This window comes from Pieris rapae, chromosome 8 (genome assembly GCF_905147795.1).
Source record: "Pieris rapae chromosome 8, ilPieRapa1.1, whole genome shotgun sequence".
Lineage (NCBI taxonomy): Eukaryota > Metazoa > Arthropoda > Insecta > Lepidoptera > Pieridae > Pieris > Pieris rapae.
Window position 1 is genome coordinate 1,662,294 of NC_059516.1, and position 22,509 is coordinate 1,684,802.

Here is a 22,509-nt window from a genome sequence, read left to right on the forward strand (position 1 = left end):
AGTTCTATGTTTGATCTTGACACATTTTTACTACGCGCATGGCAACCGCTTGCAATTCGAAAATAGAACGTAATGGCCTATAAACGTCTTCATCAGCCGGTTTGGCTGCTGTGACGTCACGGCTAATTTTAACCCCACGTAATGGGAAACCCTATACGCCTAGCACTTGACCCCATTCAAAATTTCACCGATATTAGGACAGTATATAACCGATACGATTACGTTCATTAACGTCAACATGCGTATACGCACGCGACCTTGACGCGTACGCATCGTACGTCAATTGTTTCATAATAATATTTTGTGTTTTTTTGTTTGTTTTTTTTTTAAATTCTCTTTATTGTATAAACCTTACAATAATAATACAAAAATATATTACAATTCCGTTAAGTATATTATCTATAGTGTCAGTGTGTTTGTGTTTTGCCTTTAGGCTTTAGCTGGAAAAAAAGGGGGGATCATTCATTTTGGGGATCATACATTATTCTTCTTCATCGACTCCGACGCACTGGGGGCATACCGGCTTTCCTTCCATTGCATAAAACGTCTTACCCTTCACTGCCGTTTGGCAATCCTGTATAAGAATCAACATTTAGACGCTGAAGAAAATGTATACTCAACCTGGCGCAGACGCTCTACCGACCCAGCTAATACAAACCTTGCATACGAAGCAATCTGGATGCCATTGAGTGTTAAGAGCAGAGATGTAGTTCTCCATGATTGGTTTGTTGCAACCCCCACACTTTGGGGCAAACATGTCAAAGTAATCCGCGCGACAGTATGGCTTTCCGTCCCTCTCATGGAAACCTTCCTCACCGAATTGTTGGCCACACTGAGCGCAGAAGAAATGCTCCGTGTGCCAGGTCTTTTCTAGAGCGGTCACGCATTTCTGTAAGATAAAATCGCATCAATATCAATCCAAAATAAAATCTAGAACGGCGAATTGAGGTGCAACTAACATCCAAGATAGGTCCATTGCAGTAAGCGCATCTGGGCGAGAAAAGATTGTGATAATCCGGTTCGCAGTAGGGCCTTCCATCGCGTTCAAAGAAGTTCCTCGTACCCAACTCTTGGTTGCAGTGTGCGCAGGTGAAGTGCTCCGGATGCCATGTGCGGCCCAGCGCTGTGATGACCTGAGAAAAATCCAAATTTAATACAAGTCCCGTCACTGACAATCCTCATAGGTAGATAGGTCACCTGTCCAACGATGGGTTTCTCACAGGCGTTGCAACATCCCTTTTGGGGGGTTTGTACTCCTTGACGGCTCATGTCCGCTCTAAGGGATCCGAGCATATGCTCCAGAGATGCTGACTCAGGTTGCCGCGGGTTGGTGCGGTATTGTTCCTGCCAGGCCCGCTTCTCTCTGTACACGTGAGCACCGCCGTCTACTGGGGGAGCACCTGCGCTAACCTGAAATCCCGATAAACTATCAACAATCCTAAACGGAGTAGTCAAAACTTCAAACTGTTTTGCCAAACAGTCGTCGGTTTTAGATCAAGATAAGTATAGAACGTACGGGAATCCGATCAGTCGTGAGCGACAGAAGCGAATGCGGTCCGAGAGAAATGTTTGACTATGTACTCTAATATAATCCGGCCCCACTACGCCTGTGATGTAACAGTACTATCTTTAGATGTGAGCTTTTGGGAAGGAGTGACTGAGATGACAGCATCGCTGGAGCGACTTAAAGCTGGAAATAGATATGGGCCAAGAAAGGCGGCTAGTAAATATTATATTAAACGGAAAATGTGTAGTGCAGTGTGCCGAGGTGGCCATGACAGTTGATTATACATAAATAAACGATATTATACGTCCGTAGCTAGTTTACGCATCTGGCACAGTCGATGAGTTGTAGAGACAACGCTTCCTCGAGAAAAAATTTATGGATTAGAAGACCGATGCAAAAGTTTGTGTTTATAACATCCTAAAAAAATCCTTCCTACAGGTGTATATAAAAAATTAGGTTTGAAAATAATAAAATTTCTATGAAACAATTTACAGTAAATTAAACCTTTATGAGATGTGCCAAGCGAGATCAGCCTCTAATTGCTTAATTACCGTCATTACATGGTTACTAGAGCAGAACGGGCGTTAACAAACACCGCGTGACACTATAAAATGGTTCAAGTTCAAGAACAAATAAAATTTATTGGCAAAAATATTAGTATTAACTTGATTGAGACAAAGAGAAAAAAAATGTTCAGTCCATACAAACCACTTATTTTTGAACGACTAAGTCTGCTTAAAAATAATAACAATGTTGCTTAAAGTATAGATATTATTTTAACAGTTGGAATAACTTAATCAGTATTTTTAAAATATTCAGTTCTAAGGTTCAATGAGTCTACGATGAAACTTGCAAATCTATCTTTATATTCGGAGCCTTGAACTTTATATTTGATGAAGAAAGAAAAAAAATCATCATCGCTAGTGGTTCGACAACTAAATGTAGGAGGAAAACCAAGGTTCTCGTCTGCATCAGTCCCTTTCGCCCTTGTTTTGAGAGCACTCAATAGAATGCAAATTAAACATAATTGTCGTTTAAAGAAAACAATTTTTTACGGATTATAGTTATGTATTTAGACATAATTGTGCGGTAACGTCGCGGTTTAACGTCGGTTTAAATTTAAAATCATGTCTAAAAAAAAGTGTTTTCTTTAAATGTGTAAAAGTTATGTTAATAAAAGACAATACTATAATTGTCGTTTTTAAGTCACTTCGATGTCTTAAATATCTGTATCAAATGCATTTGTGTTTATAATAGGCAAGTACATCCCTACTGTGGAATAGACTACCGGTGGGGGTCTTCCCTGAAAGATACGACCTCCAACTCCTACCTTAAAGGCCGGCAACGCACCCACCAAAAACGAGTGTCTATGGGTTGCGATGACTGTCCTTTTTGGGCATCCCACAGTCTCGTTTGCCTTGCCTTATATTTTAAAAAATCTTTCTGCGCCTAACACGCCGTCGACTTCTTGGGTCTAAGGCATGTCGGTTTCCTCACGATCCAATCCCGCACCGTCCATTGGCGCTCAGTTGGGTTCGAACCAACGACCTCAGGGATGAGAGTCCACCAGGCCTATCCTACGTCAGGAATACTGATTAATCACTGACCTTAAAGTCCGAAAGTGAAGCCATAAGATCGTCCAGCTCTTTAGTTGCGCTGGAGGCGTGCTGGTGCCGATGGGACTGTACTGGTGGCTCATGCTGAACAGGTATCTGCTGCTGAGCTGGTTCCACGACTGTTTCTTGGACCGTCACCGTCACCTGTTTCGTTCCGGGTCTTGGAAGACTGCCCGATGGCGGAACTGGTGATGTGGAACCGCGTCTGTTGATTTTAGCAAATAGATTGAAGATTTTCTTGAATCTTCTTTATACGATATCAAAATCATACTATATCATAATTGTCATGATGATTATAAGCACGCTGTCTTTTTCGCATTGCGTTTGTTTTATTTTCTTCGCTTTCAATACTGAAGCGTGCGCGATCTAACAGCGTATATAATATTAATATATCCTGTACTCATTAATATTACAAAGTAAAATTATGGGAACAGTAATAGTACTAATTGTTCTTGGCAACTCTGGTAATACGCATTTAGTACACCTGTGACTAAATCTTCTGGAGCATATTAATAAAGGGAACTTGGACATAGATTTATGACAGATTGTCTACGGACAATTCATGTGTGTAAATGCCAAATATCATCTTGCCAAGATAGTATCGAGGTAACAAATAATTTGATCAACTTCTGGATTTTGCCCTTGCGGCTTAAAACTATGGGCAAATTCAAGGTGAGAGACGGGCCTTGAATTGAGTAGACCAGCTTAGATCCGCCGAGAAACTGTTCAGACTAGAGCAAAATCCCCGGCAATTTAAGTTGTTAACAGTCTTTACTAATAAAGTGGTCCGGAAGGAGAAGGAAAGAAGAATGTGAAGTCATATCACAGCCCGTTCTATATTTAGCCCGTTTTACCGGGTCGATATTACGAAAAAATATATAATTTGAACACCAACTCAAACTTAAGAAAAAATCCTTTATTCATATAGGTAAACAAGTGTGAGTTTTTTGCAAAAATGATTAAAACTTATGGAAGTTGGATAAGGAGTGGTTTATATTTGATTTGTTCTATTAAATCGTTGGCTTTAATAAAAAACATACTCCTAATTGAATTATGGATTTGAGAACATGAAAATCGAAAACAAAATGGTCGTTCCGATGTCAATTTGTATAACAAATGTACTGTTTGTCCATGAACTTCTGCAAATACAAATGGTGACAGATGACGTGTGTCAATACGTCACTCCATTTCCACACGACCCGCGTCTGAGCTTGGCGCCAATTTACAATACAAGCAATCAACACATCAAACGTTTTATTTTTTTAAAGAAAATCCTCTATACAATAGTAACGAGAAACTTCTTTCAACGTAGTGTATTCTCTTTAATTTATAAGAGTTTAAGAGTTCTTCAGCTTAAACGAATCAAGAGTCTTTGTAATGTTTCGAGTTAAACGTCATGTCAGTAAACAAAAAGCGACAATGTTGCCAGCCTGTACATATAACCTAAATGTTCATGATTTATTTAAAAAAGAATCCGCTATAAATAAAATCATATGGGTCATATGATGAGAGAAAAGAAGAAAAACTGAAACAGATTCTCAAAAAAGGCAAGCAATTTGGGGGATAAAAAAGGTAGCGGGTCTGATATTTGCATACGACCCGCTAGAGAAAAGACAAGCTGTAAATACATAAATAACCGTTTGCCGATAGTTATTATGTATATATGTCGCAGCCAACTAGCTTAGGCGTTTCATTAACTGGCTAGGCTTTTAACTAAACGGCGCCGTGTTCTGAAGTTGATATTTACAATAGTATTTGTGAATTTAAAACGATTATTCATGAAGACTCGCAACCTAAATTACTTATTTTAATTAATTTTTTTTTGTCATTAAGTTTAATATGCGTATATTGTGTGGTTGATATTTAGTGTGTAATAACTGATCATCAAATCAATCTGTTTTCTGATTCTGTACCAAATGTAAAAAATAAAATAAATAAACATACCCATTATGAACATCGGTGCTAAGTTGATCCAAAAGTGAATCCACTGTCGGCCTTGTTGAGGCAGGACTGGCAGCGCCGTTGGTTCTGGTGTAGGTGTCTGCAAAGCAAATATATCTTTGAACACAGAAACTAACACATTCACAAACCATTTCGACTTAGGGTCCTTCAAGAAAAGAGCGTACAAATTCATAAAAGGCATTGCCTCGCGAGCTCTCTGGCAAAGTGATTGTCTATGGGCGGCGGCTTCACGCACATATGAGCACCTGTCATAATATATATATGTATATATACGGTTAGAATAACTTTATTTCTCATATGAATTAAAAAAAAATTCGCTTACTGAGAAAAAAACATTACAAGACTAAATAATTATTACTAGAACGCACAGAAGGTACCTATACAAAAATTAACAAAACAAATACAGTAACAAAAATGCAGGTAGACACAACAGACTCGAAACGGTCAACCAAGCAAATACATAGGTTTAGGATTGGACTTATTACTGGATGTGGCATTGATGGCATAGCCTGATATAACAGGTTTATATTAATTACTTTTTATATTTATACATTATTTATTATATTATATTATATATATTTATATGTCATATTTATACATTATATTATATGTATTACATTATGCTATACTATATTATATTATATATATATTTAATAAGACTATTTTATTTTTAGTTTATTGTTCTATTTAGATATTTTAGGTAAATACATTTATATGATTTATATGGGTTCATAAAATATTTTATGTACCTATTGGGTTTTATTTGTTTTTGTCTAATAGAAGTAATGAATAATTAATATTTAAACTTTAGCGGTGTAAATCTAATCCAAATGGGGTGTATTTCTTTATTTATATATACATATATTTAATCACTTATTTGTATGTATTTACTGTGTGTGCTTTTAGCAGCTTTTTGAACCGGGCATAACTTTGTTCTCCTTTTATAACCGATGGTAACTTATTATAAATTGTATTATAAATATATAAATATATATATATGTAAGTAATGTTCCCCAGCAAAACTGGTCCATAACTACGTATTTCGCTTATACATAAGCATTTTCGTTATTTTTGAAAAAACAAGTTGGTTTCGTAAGAAAACCTTCGTTAAAACTGAAAAGAAAACATTTAATAAAAAAAACCCTAAATATTCGTTACTATAAAACGGAAATCTTAACAAATGCGAAAGAAATCACGCACTGTGGTGCAGTATTAACGTATATAATGTGAGTTTATGAAAACAAAAAAACACTTAATGATATGATATGATGAATGCCCATAGACAAAATGCCAGAGGCCTCGCGAGTGCGTTGCCGGATTTTTTCCCTTAAATGCTCCGATATACTTTATGGAAACGAATTTCAACTCTTAAATAGAATTCTTATTTGATAGACGAAGATATTAATTACAAGCACTCTACTACTTTTAATCATTATCACCTAAAAAAAAATAATTATTATTAATCATTTCTCATAGCGCTTTTTGGAGTTAAATATGATTTAAAGATTACTTTTAATAATACATTTTGAAAATGTTACCACCCTATTGACATAACAAAAGACTAGTAAATCACTAATGTACACAGATATATGAAACGTTATCAAATGATGATAACCTAATTAGATTGTTTTAAGAAAAGTGTTGAAATTGACAATATGATTTTGTAAATCAGCACTGGTACTCTGCAACTTCTTTTGTAAAGCCAACTTTAATTAAATATGTGTAGGGAATGATTTATTCAAGTGTTTTATTTTATACATAATATATAAATATATATGTGAATCAGTGTTATTCTTTCTGGCTTTCAAACTCAAAATAACGTCATTCATATAGTAAACAAGAACATTTATGAACGTCAACAGAAAAGATGTTAAATTGACTAAATCTACATTTACTTGCAGGTCAAGGGCGGACAAGAAGAACTGGCAAGAAACTCTCCACCAGCCTTTTAGTGACTAAATTTTGAGCCATAAAAATTGTTTCAACTTGAAAAAATCAATCCAAAGGAATAGGACCATTAAATATTCGACAAATTTATAAGAACCTGTATTGGTAAATTTACGTTTAAATTTATTCAGTGATAATTCTCTATCTATCTATTGTTATGCCTAGGAATACAGTTTTGTCAACAAAGTCACTGTCCTTAACTTTCAGGTTACCAATATCTTTCTTTTCGCTAGTAGTTGTAAATCTAATACATTTTGTTTTATTCTCATCAAGCACTAAGTTATCCTAAACTAGTTTAAACTATACGAAAGATATAATAGTTTACATCGAATTCATGTATGTAATACAATAAGTATAATACAGTAATACACTCATATCATACAGTAATACAATCAATAGTTTTTGGAACGAATTTCCTTATCGCGCGTTGCGAAAGGGGGCTAGACAGAAAAAATTAAGACGAAAAGTTGTGACGACGAAGCTAGCGACATCTCTATGATGGAACGGAACTTTTTCGTAAAAAAAAATGCACATAGGTGTCAATAGATGTCTCTCTCTTCAGATTTATTGTCAAAATGAAACGCAATAAATTAATACAAAATAATAATTGTAGGCACTCTAATAACCAAAATTGAGCCTACTGATTAAGTTTATATTACATTTTACTCGTTAATAAAAAAAATTATTATAACTTTAAAAAAAATTATTATAACCTTAAAAAAAATACAATTTCATTACAATATCTTCACTAAATAATCGGAAGGATTTTCGTTCCATCCGGGTGTCTTTTGACACCTATCAAGTCTTTTTGCTATTTAAATAGGAGTGATGTGTCATCAGCAAAGAATACGATCTCATGAACTTCGTTGACAGAGAATGGAAGGATTTTAAATCTTTTGAAACAAAAAGTTTCTTGTGATAATTTGAATGCAAAATTGATTTGAGCTAGTTTTTTTAGATTTGAAAAACAAAAGAAGCAGGCGAAGATTCATTTTGTTCAAATTATAAATGTTTTCGTAGTAATAATCAGCACTGTATGTTAAATATAGATTTTAAATCTTTTGAAAGCAAATGTTTTCTTTGGCAGCCTCCCGAACTGAAATAGATCGATGTTATTATCTTACGAAATATAGTTATCATTACTCTATGTTCCAATTTAATTTATCTTCGCCGGAAACTTTGAGCAGGTGTATTTAACCATTATACTAAACATAATATAGACAAAGATGGAATACATAATATGTATACCTACCATCTCAGTTTATACATTTCCTAGGAATTTTATAAACTTGCGGATTTTGTTACCTGACACATATACACAAAAAGGTAGCATGCATCAAGCATTTACAAAAGAAAATAATCAATAAAAATTATGAAACACGTAATTTAGCTTTAACAAATCCAGGCTTATTTCAATTGCATATATTTTTTAAGGTTTTTAACTTGTTTTAGCTGTAAGATTATGAATGATTTATATTAATACCGTCGGAAGAAAAAAAAAACTCTTAACACTGACGATTTTAGTTCACAAAAGAAAAGCCTGCACTTAGCAGAATTATGCCTAAAACGACGGAAAATCTCTAATATTTCCGTCCGGAAATAATTTCAAATGATGACTTACCCGATCTGTCGGTATAATTCTTCTCTGCATAGTTTCCGTATCTTGCGTTACTCAGGTCATCCAATAATGTGTCCAGTTCCGACAGGTTCCCTCTGCCCGTTCTCCCATACCCAGGGTTTGCGCCATAACTGGGTGTGAAGCTCTGGTTATTGTACTTCGGTGCTGCCTTTTCATGTACCACGCTTGTGTTCTGGTAGGTTGGCTGTGGGCAAAAGAGAAATTATTCAATTTCAGTCAGTTCTCGTTTGTTTTAGAACTGTCAGTTCTTTTAGAGACATTATTTTTTTTTATCTTATAAAAAAATTCATAGCAAAAAAAAAATTGCTACATGTAATATGTTAAAATTAATTTTAAAAAATGAGTGACGCTACAACGATTAAGCCTCAGATTTCTGTATGTTTCATGATCATTATTTTTTGTCAATCAAATAGGCAAGTCAATCGGGCTCACACGTGCCTGACACACGCCGTCGACATTTTGTTTAATAATATGGATATTAAACATAAGAAAGTGTCCAATATTACTTACAGCCTCTAATAAAAATAAATTCTCTTAGATATGATTATAATTCCAGAGTTTGTGTTATTTTATTCCATTGTGTGGTTATATGTTAAATATATGTTTTAATTGTATTTTTTTGTGACACTTATGTTTACTTCAACTATGCATAAACTTTTACACTTAAACATATTTATATATCTATCTCATTCTTGTGTGTTCCCTTTTTCGGCAAAGGGTTTTTCCAAATTCCGCCATTCCTGTCTACACTGTGCCACCAGCTATTGGTTTGGTTTACCATTTGGTTGCTAAATTGTCTCCCCCAATAATAAAAGTGGCAACTATACGTTGACATCCAGTATCATAAAAAATGTATTCAGTATTTATACAACGTTGATATTGTGCCCAGACATTTATAACTCTATATATATTATGATGTAAATAGATTAGGAACCTTGAGAAATATGTTACCCATTCAACTCCATTCGTCTGTACCGCATAACTATTTAGTTTAGAGCTTAATTTCTCTCTGAGTACTTTTAATACTTCCAGACTTATTATATTGTTTTCAGTTCCAAATTCAAATTTGAATAAAAAATTGTTGGAAAAGAATTTAGATTTTCTTTAAATAAAATTTATAAATATTGTTTTAAGCATATAATTGTTTAAATTGAAGTCAAGTTGAAAGAAGAAGTTTAAATTTAAATATATAAACTTTTTATCCTTCTTGTTAACAATAACATTTAAATAAGCGTTGATTTGCGTTTCCTAGACCAACTAATTCTTGAAACTGCTACTCAAATAACTGAATTCTATCACTCCTTTACTCCAACTCAAATCTCAAAAATATCTTTATTCATATAGGTAAACATGTGCACTTATGAACGTCAAATAAAACAAATTAAATTAATTGTCAATTTACATTTACAACCAGTTCGCAAGTCAAGGGCGTAGAGCAGGTAAGAAGAACTGGCAAGAAACTTTCCGTCACTCTTTTCAATCGCCAAGTTTTTAATACAAATTGTTTCAACTGGAGCAAATCAATCCCAAGGATTAGGATCATTTAAGTATACGTCACATTTATAAAAGGCTGTATTAATTAATTTACCTTTAATTTTGGCTTAAAATTGGCATTAAATTTATTTACTGTGCAAAGACCTGCTATGGAAGTCCTTACCATTTTATATCAGACGAGCATGAGCAGATCATTTTTCTTCTGCCTCGTTATTAGCTATTTAGAGTATATTAATTGTGACTCAGTTAACTCATGGAATTAGTTTTTACGTTTTTGTTTATACATATTATTGGTTATTTATTTATTGTATTTTCTTTAGATTTTACTTTATTTCAGTTATAAGTAGTGTCATATGTTATTATGCACTTTTGTATTTTGCCCTCTTCAGGTGTTTTTTTATTACTATTCCATTAAGTTGTTGTTGCCTGAAAGACATCGCTTGTTAGCGATAAGGCCGCCGTTGTCTAATTACTTACGTAAACTGTTTTTTTATAGATTTTTTTTTTGCTAACTTTATGCTAATATCTACGAGCTACATCCTCCCACCTTGTTCTCAGATCTCTCTATACTTGGCACATGTCATAACACTTAAATTTAGTATTAAACGACATGATTTTGACAATTGACTACGCGTGCATCTAGCTTATGAATGAGGCCGTATATATTCTTAGAGGATGTATTTAATACATATTTAACGACATCTAGCTTTCATTGAGAAATCCTATTGGATCACATCCAAGTCGTTAACTACTAGAAAATAGACTTTAAATTCTACACGTTCATTCATTATGCCACTAGATGGCGTTTCAAAATTGTTGCCAACTCAAAACTCACGTTTATCTTTCCACATAGTGTTGGTGCGCGACAGAAATTTATTAAGAAAACGCTCAGTTGTAGAACGACGAACGTCAAGGTGAGACGGATGGTATTATATTCTGCCTTGACATCCGATAATGAAACTCAGCTGCAGGTTAGCCCGAACAAAATATGACCCATACGAAAATCCCAGGTCCAAACATAAATAGGGTTTTTTTTGTATGAGTCATTCGTTAATGTTTTTGGAAATAATTCTATCTAATTAACAACTATCGAGTTACCTATAAAGTGTTATAAATACGGGGTATATAAGCACTACTGAATCCATGACCTCTTTCTAGCCTAACTTTTAATAGTCAATATTTATAAAATAAATAAATCAGTGGCACTACAACCTTTTTAGGTCTTGACCCCAGATTTCTGAATCTGTTTCATGATCATAGAAAGAAAGTCCATTGGTCCACAGCTGGGGATCGAACCTACGACCACAGGTATGAGAGTCGCACGCTGAAGCCACTAGGCCAACACTGCTGAATATATTCAAAGTAAATATTTATACCAACAGGGAATAAGGTCAACGTTTGGCTAAAGAAAGTGCAAATCTATACGAATGCAACTTGACTCACTTTCCAAATGTTGAAAAGTCGTTCCCAGAAACTGTGTCATAGCCGACTCGAAATATACAATGAAAGGGCCATTCAGTGAAATGTACGGGTTCGTATTAAAATACAGCTTAAAATATTCTTCTACTTAAAAAAGCGTACTAATTTTTGAAATACCGGCAACGCACTCGCGAGACCTCGCATTGTTATTGCCTATCACGTCCGGTTCAGCTTTCTGCCCGTTTATCTTCTAAATGCAAAACACAAGGAAATTCTGAATGGAGCTGATACTGTCTTGAACCTATTAAAGCCATTGTCGTTAAGACTTAAGAACAACTACTTTAATCGCCATTAAGGCCCTATTCCAGCACGAATTGCTGAGTCAGTCTCTCGGGTTTGACTGCGGTGGGCAATGGAGAGCTGAAGCACAGGGGCGCGCCGGCCCGTATAATAACAATTAGTTATGTAAAACATTAAATTTATTTAATTTGGCCAATTTTTTTCTGATATGGATTAATTGGCTTGCGATAAAATATATCGTGTAAACTTCAAAATCATGTTCTATATACATTTTCGTCATAATATTCGTGTCGTAAATTGGCTATGTTTGAATTTTTTTCTATCGAGTGTTATTTAAATCGTGTATCGATCTATCAAAATGAATACAGAAACCACTCAACTCTCCATATATCTTTTCATTTACCCTACTTTAATAAACGATGCCAAAAAATGTAAAGAAAGAATGTATTTTTTGGATTTTGGCGATTGGATACCTTAAAATAGGTTGTTAATATAAAGAATTTGTGATATTTAGAAGAATTTAAATTCTTACGAATATTTATTAGAACGTTAATATTACCGAATAAGCACTACTTATATAGAGTTTGATATATTCATCATGCATCTAATTGGTTATTAATCGAATAATATTTTTATTAACATTTTTTCATTAACAAACAAAAAATTACTAGTAAAATTGGAAGTGTTATATTTTTACTTATTAAATTTTGTACGTACGTAACATTTATGTTTACCATCATTGTCGTGTATTTTTGATAAGACAGCTGTAACATATACTGTAAATATAGCATTATATATGATGTGGTTAATTTTAATGAATAAATAAGTTAAAGTATATATAGTTACTTAATGTATTTATATTTTTTCACCTATATTTTTTAATGGACGCAAACATGCACGAGGCTCATCTGATGTTAAGTGATACCTCCACGCATGGACACTCACATTGAATCTTCCCATTTTTACAAATTTCATGTAGCAATAGAAAAATTACATTGACCAAACTTTAAGAGTAAATTCATTTGCACTCATAACAAGAAAATTCCAGAAACTTAAACACAAAACAAATTTGAATAATCATGAATAATTTTCGATCCAACTTATCCGACATACATATACTTTCCTTACTTGCCCCTAACCCGAATGACTAAGACTGACGTCATGTTTGACAATTGACATCCTATCACGTATTACAATGACACGGTAACCAAAACGCTATCGTCACGTGTAGAGCCTTTATCATTGTATGTTGCTACATCAACAAGTATGCACCAAGATAACTTATATTACATTATATATTATATTACAAATATTTAACATTAGGCCTTCGCTAGTGTGGGCACATTTTTGTAAAGCCTAAATCACTCATTCGCATTATTAAAATGTAATCTAATATATAAATAAGAAAAATTGTTTTGTTTGTATGGAATACAAAATTATTATCAATATAATCGATTAGTTAGTTAGAAATTAGAATCAAATCTATAAGACAGATTTGGATAATTAAGTGATAGATATTTAAAATTATTTCATAATACAACAAACAATTGACAAACAGACATGATTCTAATAACAAACGGTGATATTTTATAAATTACAAATGTTACATATTTACAAAATTAATGAAAGTAAAAAATGTTTCTGCTTTGAAATGAGATCACATGTGACTTCTAAGAACAAAATCAATATAAGTATTATAAGTACTCACAGACGCTGGTTTAGCATAATCAGATCCTATATTCCTCGAGCCATTAATTGAGCCATATCCAGTAGATGTAGGGGAGCTCAAACTACCCCCCTGGGAGCTCAATCGACCAGGGGAGCTCCCTCTTCCAATTGGTGACGCTGTTCTACCGGGAGAACTGGTCCTGGCACTAGGTGATGTAGTCCGCCCGCTGGGACTACTGACCCGGCCAGGGTTTATCGAGTTTTGTAGGTCAGCCAACAGGGCATCTGGAATTGAGAAGAGATTAATAAGACGGTGTCAAAATAGATGCCTTAAAAACAATCTTAATATGAGAAATTTGATTTAAACTAGAGGTTTAAAAATAAATAATTTTGCTAGATTCGATGATGGTAATGAAAGAGTATATGCTATTATTTTACTAGTACTCAATTTTTAATTATGGTTTAAATGGTATGGTATGGTTATGGTTTATGTATTAAACTTTTCACTAGAATCGTAGAAAATTAAGAAAATGATTTTACTTATTAGCCATAATTATTGTATAGGCTCATGTAAAGTCGCAAACTAGACAAAAATATTCAAACTTAATTTTAATCAGATGTCTAGACGATTCATGTTTCGCATCAGTGTGTAAAATGTTTCTTTTTAATCGCTTCACATACCACACCTTAATAACATCAGATACATATCATATTCCGTTCCTAAAAAGACCCCGTCAACACAAACTGCAAGCAAATGCAAGTCACCAGTGCCGGATTAGCCACGAGCAAGAGTACCGAATGCTACGGGCCCCGCGCTCCAACAGTCACGTTAAATCCTTAAAATAAGTAGGTATTTCTTTAACTTTTTACCGTACTGTTCTAAAGTTTAATTATAATCGATATATTTAGGGTCAGTTTCACAATGTCCGGATAAGTTCCCGAAAGCTATTTATTACTTATTGGTAGGATAAACAGTATTTTTGCGTTTCACGACTGTCAGATAGCGCTATTTGTCATTAAATTCGAAGTATCATATTCGGAATTTTTATCTTTCGAATAATTTATGTGTTGCATAGCTATTTGGCACTTTATCCATACATTGTGAAACAGGCCCTTAGACTAGCATCCACCTTTCAAGCGGACAGATTTTAATTTTTTTATGAAAATGTCTTGATAATTACACTTACTCCACATATAGATCATGATTTGTTTAAATAAGTCTAATTGAAAGTGTTACTATTTCTTTACGTGCCGATATTAAATCCAAAAATATTTATTTGTTTTATTTAATACCCTAAACTTGAGATGGGCCCCTTGATAGATTTTTTACAGGCCCCACGCTGGCACAATCCGGCACTGCAAGTCACCACTTCAGATAGTGACAATCAAATACTCCTAATGGATATTAACAGTGTTTCAAACAAAAAGACATTGATTAAGATTTTATATGGAACATGATGTCATCACGAGGTCCATAATTGAAAATGAACACGCGACGCCAACGTTTTCATTCAAATGTCTGTATAAGCTAGTAGCTACATATCAACACATAATTTGTAACATAATCCTTTTTTAAAGTAACCTACATCATTAAAGTAACGAAGCTGCCCACTGAAGTATTTCCGAACCAAATCGACTTAGGGTCCTTCAAGAAAAGAGCGTACAAATTCTTAAATGGCCGGCAACGCACGAGCGGGCCGTCGCGAGCCCTCTGGCATCGAGAGTGTCCATGGGCGGCGGTGGGCTTCAGGTGAGCCCTGGTTTTTTTTATAGAACAGGGGGCAAACGGGCAGAAGCAACACCGGGGACTACCTTGGAAATTACCTTGGTAAATTGTCTTTGGGTAGTTTTGATTGGTTAACAACAGTAATCTATTTAACTGTTCTTTTTGACCGCAAATCATTTCTTATGACTCATACAAATCTCATTATTATAAGAACGCTTTAACAGTTAGATAACACGTTTAACCTTTATTATTTATGCATACATATGTTGAGTAACGCACATGTATAAACAAACATATATTCCTGATTATGGGTACATAGAAATTATCACATTTTTTTTTAATATAACAGGGGGGAAATTGTAGGTAACCTAATGCTCAGTAATACCACCGCCAATGTAGTATACATTGCCCAATACAATGCCCTCGCAAATGCGTTACCGGCCTTTAAATAATTTGTAATTCCCTCATTTCTTGAAAGACTTCTTGGAATCTCTAAAACACTTCTTGGACGGTTGGTTCCACATAGGGTTAGTGCGCTTATTGGTAGAATCACGGACGTCTTACAAAAAAGATATATTGTATATACAACACTAAAATATTGCTAATTAAACCCATCGGCTGCGAGTAGAGACGGCGTCTCCTCGCGCGCTGTAGATCCCATCAAGGTATATACAGAACGCCCCCGTACCGTTCTGTTTTAGCAAGGCGTGAACATAGACAACACCCGAAGGGGCCATATGCCCCGAACGGGCCTAAACACCCCCCTCGCGAGGGAGGGTGTAGCACCAGCTAATTAAACTTAGTATTTGTTAGTTTTAATTAAAAAAACTTTGCTTAAAAGAACAAACCAAACGATATCTCGAATTTACATATTCCTGTCTGACGGGTCCAAATTTGCCAAAAGTTCCCAGCCTTGACGTCATTAAAAAACTAGTTTTCGGGAGTTCAACGTCCTCCGGTGTTATTTTAAATTTAATTTGTCTAATAAAACCTTATCGGTCAGAGCCTTCAATACCTTCATTGTTGCGTTTAAGAGGCACTTAAATTGTGACATGAAGATAAACAGTACTTTGCTTGTATCATCATTTGTAACAGCCACACTTCACACAGACGAATTACTTATAAAAACATTCTTAAAAAACAAATGACTATTTAATTAATGGGGTACAACAATTGTATGCTGTTTAGCGTAGACATCTTTCTAAATGCGTAAAGAAGCTAAAACACATAAGACGCAAGTTGTATAGATATTACTTGAAACATATAACAACATATACATTTATATATATCTACATATAAGATATAAATTTACCTAATCCTTCGCACGCCTCAAAAACCTCAGCATAATCAGTTTGCGGTTCCCTTTCCGTTTGTGTTTTCAATATTTTTCCGTACACATCGTCATTCACCGAATAATGCGCTTTCGACATTATTAACACGCCGTAAACAAATTTTAGTCTTAGCAAAATGCGCGCGCGCCGTTCTTATGGACAAATGCGGTACTGATTCACCTCCAGCGCACACCGCAAAAAATCCGTATAGACATTGTTCACATAAACATCGATTTAACGCTACGATTCCGAGCGCTATAATCGGAAGTTTGATATCATTTTTAAACCGGTTAGGTAATTAGTGAAGAATACTACTTAATTAAGAGATTATATTTGTTTGTTTTTAAAGTAGAGTAAAACCAGAAGAAATAAAAAAACATTACAAAGTTTAGAAATGCTGTTACTTCTAGTAAAGGACAATGGAAATGGATAGGACACATGAAACAAGACAAAGGTATATAAATGGACGAAAAAAGCACCGGGATGACAAAAGAAAATCAGAAAGACAAATAAAAAGATGGGAAGATGATATAAGTAGAGCAGTTGACTTTATGTGGCTACGTTAAGCTAGAAACCGAGAGGAGTGGAAGCTCTGAGAGGACTATGTCCAAGGATAAGCTGTAAAATAGATAGTAACCGGCTTACCAATTAGTTATTGGTTTCTGCAATACATTACATTTTTATGTAATAGGATAAGTATTTAACAGCACTAAAAGCCTATTATTAGATTGGATTTGTTAACGTATTCGAAAGTTATATATATAATGATCTTATCTATTATCATACAGACCAATCAAAAGTACGCGGTAAAAAATAATCTTTCAGTCTGACAAAATGTCTTAAATGATTTTAATAATAGAAGAAGCGCTAAAAGCGATTAAAGGTACGAATATCTGAATGGTCGCTGACGCCGCTTGGATAATGAAGCGTCCACGGAGGCGTCATATGATGACGAGTGCAGTGCGGAATTTGTCTTGACCAAGAGCTTTTATATTCGTTTGTAAAACGAGTACAATTACTGTACCTATAGCATGGAGCACGCGAAATATTTCTGCTTTGATAACAATTCTTATATATATGTACATACATGTCCTGAGATATCATTGTGTCATGAAAGAAAATTAAGTCAATACATGAGTAGTGTTAAAATATAAAACTGAGAGAAGGAAATCAATATCATATCTAAATTTTGAAATTCATATATTCTTTAATTAGTATGAAAATTATTTTTTCTGAACCCATAAACTTTTTCATATAACCATAGTGTTAGAGGAAACGCCTGTGCAATATTTACACGCAAAGATTCTTTACATCAAAATTTATTCTTATATGCTTAAGGAATGTTGAATAGTGAATATTATTAATTACGCATATCATATTTATTTATTTATTGTATACAGATAAATAAAAAGCTCATTACAGTGTGGTGAAAACAGAAACTGGACAAAGAGAAAATTCAACAAAATACATATAATATATATATCCCTTTTTTCTTATTGATAATATTACTTTTATGTTAAATGAAGTATTTTAGCAGCCTGTCTTAGCTGTACTAGACATTTTCAAATATATTTTGGAAATAAATATACCTGATGTTATTAAGATTTTATATAGATATTAGTAAAAGAAAGATAGAAACTGTACACTTTTTCGAAATAATATATGACGTACTATATAAAACGATTTCTTTTATATTTTCCAAATGTTCTCTCAGAGTTCAAGGAAAAAAAAAATACTCCAATTGGTCCAATCCTCTTTAAGTTTTGAGCTTAGCAACATATTTTGCAATAAATGTTCATTTACAGTTTATTTAAGTCAGACTTTCCCCATGTGGAGCCACGTCCACAAGGGGGCAATTTTATTGTTAAGGGGGCTATTCGAAGTTATTAAAATTATGTATTTAGAATTTGAAAGTGTTTTTTTTTATTTAACAACTTTTTTCTTCAATACGGGTTTAGAATACAATTTTTTTTAAATTAAAGATGATGTATTTTACATAGGGAGGCATAAGAATTATATAAAAACGAATTCCAGTGTCTACTGGATTAAGTTAATACTCTACATCTTGTATTTTAAAATTTCACTCCTAAACAAAACAGCATCTATTGTTGCAATTTAATTGCAAGTATTCTTAAATGCATTGTGATAGTTCACAACTCTTACGCAGATACGGAACCGCAAGGTTATCTGCAAATTGACTCTGCCTTCAGTTATATATAATTATTACATAGCTGTTCTAATATTAGATTATTATTAACTCTATTTTTCATCGAATAACCACTAATGATGCAAGAATCATTACTGGAACGCCGATATACTTGCCCAGTGTGTTTACAACTCCTAAAACGCAAATAGAACAAGGCCGTACAATAAAAGAATCATGCGTCAATACTCACCAAGGTATGAACTGAAATCTGTGAAGTACTTCCTCCAATCAGACGGGTTCAGTTCCGGGGGGTAGGAAGGCCTGTCGGCGCTGTACTTCCGCTCAAGAACGGGGGAGAAGGAGACAGTTTTGGGTGACGCGGAGCGCGTGCGCACGGATGCCATGCTTCACAGGTATAAAAGACCGTGCGGAATTATAACGCAGACAGTCGTGTTGCGACTGCGACTGAATATTGACTGGTTATTTTTGTCGAGTCTATGGGTTATCAGAGGCGCGAGTGATGCCGGATGATAGTGCGGTCACACTGCTGAGCTGACGACAGTTCGATCTATTCCCGGCAGGTGGACGGGTCACTCTATTTCATAACTGTCCCATTAACCTGTCTACGTTTCATCAATGGGAATAGGGTCACCTAAATAAGACGATTTGTAACTCATTAACCAAAGATAATTCTCACTTCATTTTAACTACGCCGGGAACATTGTTTCATTCTCAATACGTTTTATATATGCCACCCGTCAAGTACTTGTTCGTAATTATTACATAACATTATGTATCTATTTCTCCATAAAATATATGACAGAAACGTTCTGATGACTTAAATTACCTGAATTTGAATTGAAAATAAGCAATACATGTTTTTAAGATAGGAAATGTTAAGAAAACTTGGAATAGCTTATCGGCTTTTATATGGATTGCTTTCCATATATGGTTACTCGAGTATTAATTGATATATATTCAACATATTTAAATTGGGTATTAAATTTATAAATGGTATTATTATGTCAATATTATTTTGGTACTACCAACATGACTCACACACTCACTTCACACTAAATCAATGAGGCCCTTAAATCAGAGGCAATATTCGGTATGTTGTGGGGAGCAAGATAGCTCCCTAGATTGCCGATGCAATTACACACGATTGTGTAAATCGTACCCTAATTTGCGCATGCTACTGCCGATTCGAGCCGATTTCTACCCCACTTCCAATGTTTAGTAGCATCTAATTTAGCTAAACGATTTCTTGTATTTGTCAATAAATATAATAACAACCTATTTTTAAATGGCGATATTAAAATCTGTTTTATGGCATGCAAGGGCGTGGGCGCCGCCCAAGTGGGCGGATATGAAGGCCACCATGGCTAATATACGTGACTATAACATGCTGTTAGATAACCTGTGGTAGTTCGAATTGACCACGATACATATGAGAGTTATATAACAGATAACATATATTATACCATTTTATAATATCAAAATAAAGCAGGTCTACTTTACCTATGATTTTCAACTTCATTATTTTTAAGTAATTTATGACTTTTGATCTTCCTAACTTGTCTTAGTATATCGTTAAATTGATTTATGTCAAACACTTCGAGGGGTATATAATACCCCTAAGAGTCGCATAGTTCGCAAGTGGGCCATGTAACAATTTTCTAATTACACTTTCACATCGATGACTCTTATCTAGGATAGCCTTAATGATATCTTTGTTCAGCGTGAGAATATTGTAGAACCGTTAATCACATATATCTTGTAACAACTTTCATATGAAAAGATATTTACGATACCAGAATCTTCCCTTCATTCATTTCAATCAATCAATCAATGAAAATATATTTATTCATATAGGTAAACAACACTTATGAACGTCAAAAAAATTAAATTACTTTCCGCCACTCTTTTTAATCGCCAAGTTTTCCAATAATTAAAAAAAAAAAATATTTAAAATTTTCTTTTTATACGAAGAATAGCTACATTTAGAACCGTCGATCAGAACCCCTTCACAAGTAAAGGCCTTATAAAGCTTTTCCAACTAAAATAGTCCATGTACTTACTATGTCATCTATCCACCGTTTCATGGCACCCTCTTCTTAGACGTCGTCTTATTAGACGTGGAAGGAATGAACTATGGCAAGTATCAAGAAGCTTAAACACGAAATTATGACGGATTATTACGAGACTAACTCTCTGTCTTATGTCTGTATTGTATATTTGAATTATTCATAATTTTCTATGGTTAATCAAAGCTCCAAATCATTGTTCAGAAGCGCGTTATCGAACATCAAAGTATCCATCACGATAACCTTCGAAAGGAGACGGGTACAAGATGCCTAGTATACCCGATGCCCAGATTTATACGCTAAATTGACCCATACAAGCAATACTTCCTAATTATTTACACACATAGTTGTGATACAAGATTATCTGAAGTATAATTTGTAGTCGTTACACATTCATTTTGATCTATCATGATGCAATGTATGAAATTTATTCAACTGAATCGGCTGATTAGGGCATGTAAAGGTACTAAGTTTATTATGAATAAAACATCGACCTGTCTTATGTATCCATATTTTTCGAACCATAGTAGTCGGAACGTTAGGGAAATAAATAAACAGCGGGAAAACCATATTATAATCTATTTCCATTAAATAAAATTAAACAATTGCGAAACGATGCATGCCTCCGCCGAAACCGCGCGAAATTTTAGCAGCTGAATATAAAAAAAAACGTGCAAAGAGTTAAATTCCTATTTGAAATCGTTTCTTTTTAAGTAAGTTACTTAGTAAATATATATGTATAAATTTTTACATGTAACAAATTCTATATAAGTAGTTTAAATTTGATTCAATAAATGTTTTATTATTAGATATTTCAAACACACAGCGGCGCTACAACCCTTGGTGTCAGTCATTTATATATATGTTTCATGATCTACAGCCTTATGTGCCGGGCACACGTCTACTTTTTCGGCTGCTTCATTTCACCGTAAGAGCGAGAGTTACCTATATATGCCCACATATACAGAATACACATTAGTGCACAGCCGGGGTTCGAACCTGCCACCTCTGGTATGAACCCGTATCTACACTGCTCCAATTGAAATTATAATCCCCAATTAAATATTAGTATTCAAAGGCATACATAACACCTAGTCACTCTACTGTCTTTGAAATATACGCAACCCGCCCTACTCTTGCCTTGTTTATTCACGCCGCCCTAAATTTGTTTATACGCAATCTCGTGGCGCCGAAACACCAATACCCTTTTTATTAGATGTCGAAGTTTAATTACAGATTTAACTATCTACGCAGAACTATATTTATTATGTATTTTTAAGTACTATTTATAAACTGAATCCGAGTATAAAATAAAATGGTTCACCCTTTAAGATAATGGAGGTTCTCTTACACTAAGTGAAAATATAGGACGGCACTATCATCGGACTCACATTTTTCACGCTAACGAACACAAATTGTCCAATTAGTTTCACATGTATGGCGTTACCAATTGACTTGACCGCAACATTTCAAACTATCTATTCAGTGTGACAAATAAGGAAAAATTAAATTTCAACTTAACAAAGTCTAAGTAGAAATAAATTTCATACTCAAAATCACATTGTGGTCCGAGAACTGAATAATTTATCAATTTATTCATAGACAATCACTAAATATTGGCGCGAAAGTGTAGGTAACAAATAATATTACGCGTAGCGAAAAGCGGT

General features: G+C 34.2%; 1 protein-coding gene across 5 annotated transcripts in view; it reads right to left on the reverse strand.

Annotated features, from left to right (window-relative positions):
• LOC110996640 (paxillin) overlaps positions 1–22,509 on the reverse strand; it is a 43,099-nt gene that overhangs the window by 3,903 nt on the left and 16,687 nt on the right. For 2 of the 5 annotated variants that reach the window (XM_022264418.2, XM_022264417.2), the window contains exons 2-8: positions 13,593–13,837; positions 8,654–8,855; positions 5,068–5,164; positions 3,115–3,328; positions 1,198–1,410; positions 960–1,133; positions 659–889 (exon numbers count right to left, since the gene is read on the reverse strand). In XM_022264418.2, the coding sequence (XP_022120110.2) occupies positions 659–889; positions 960–1,133; positions 1,198–1,410; positions 3,115–3,328; positions 5,068–5,164; positions 8,654–8,855; positions 13,593–13,837 (1,376 nt within the window). Of the gene's footprint in view, positions 1–296; positions 575–658; positions 890–959; positions 1,134–1,197; positions 1,411–3,114; positions 3,329–5,067; positions 5,165–8,653; positions 8,856–13,592; positions 13,838–16,590; positions 16,770–19,005; positions 19,243–22,509 lie in introns of those variants that run through there. The other 3 variants (XM_022264419.2, XM_022264415.2, XM_022264416.2) reach the window with 3 other exon arrangements.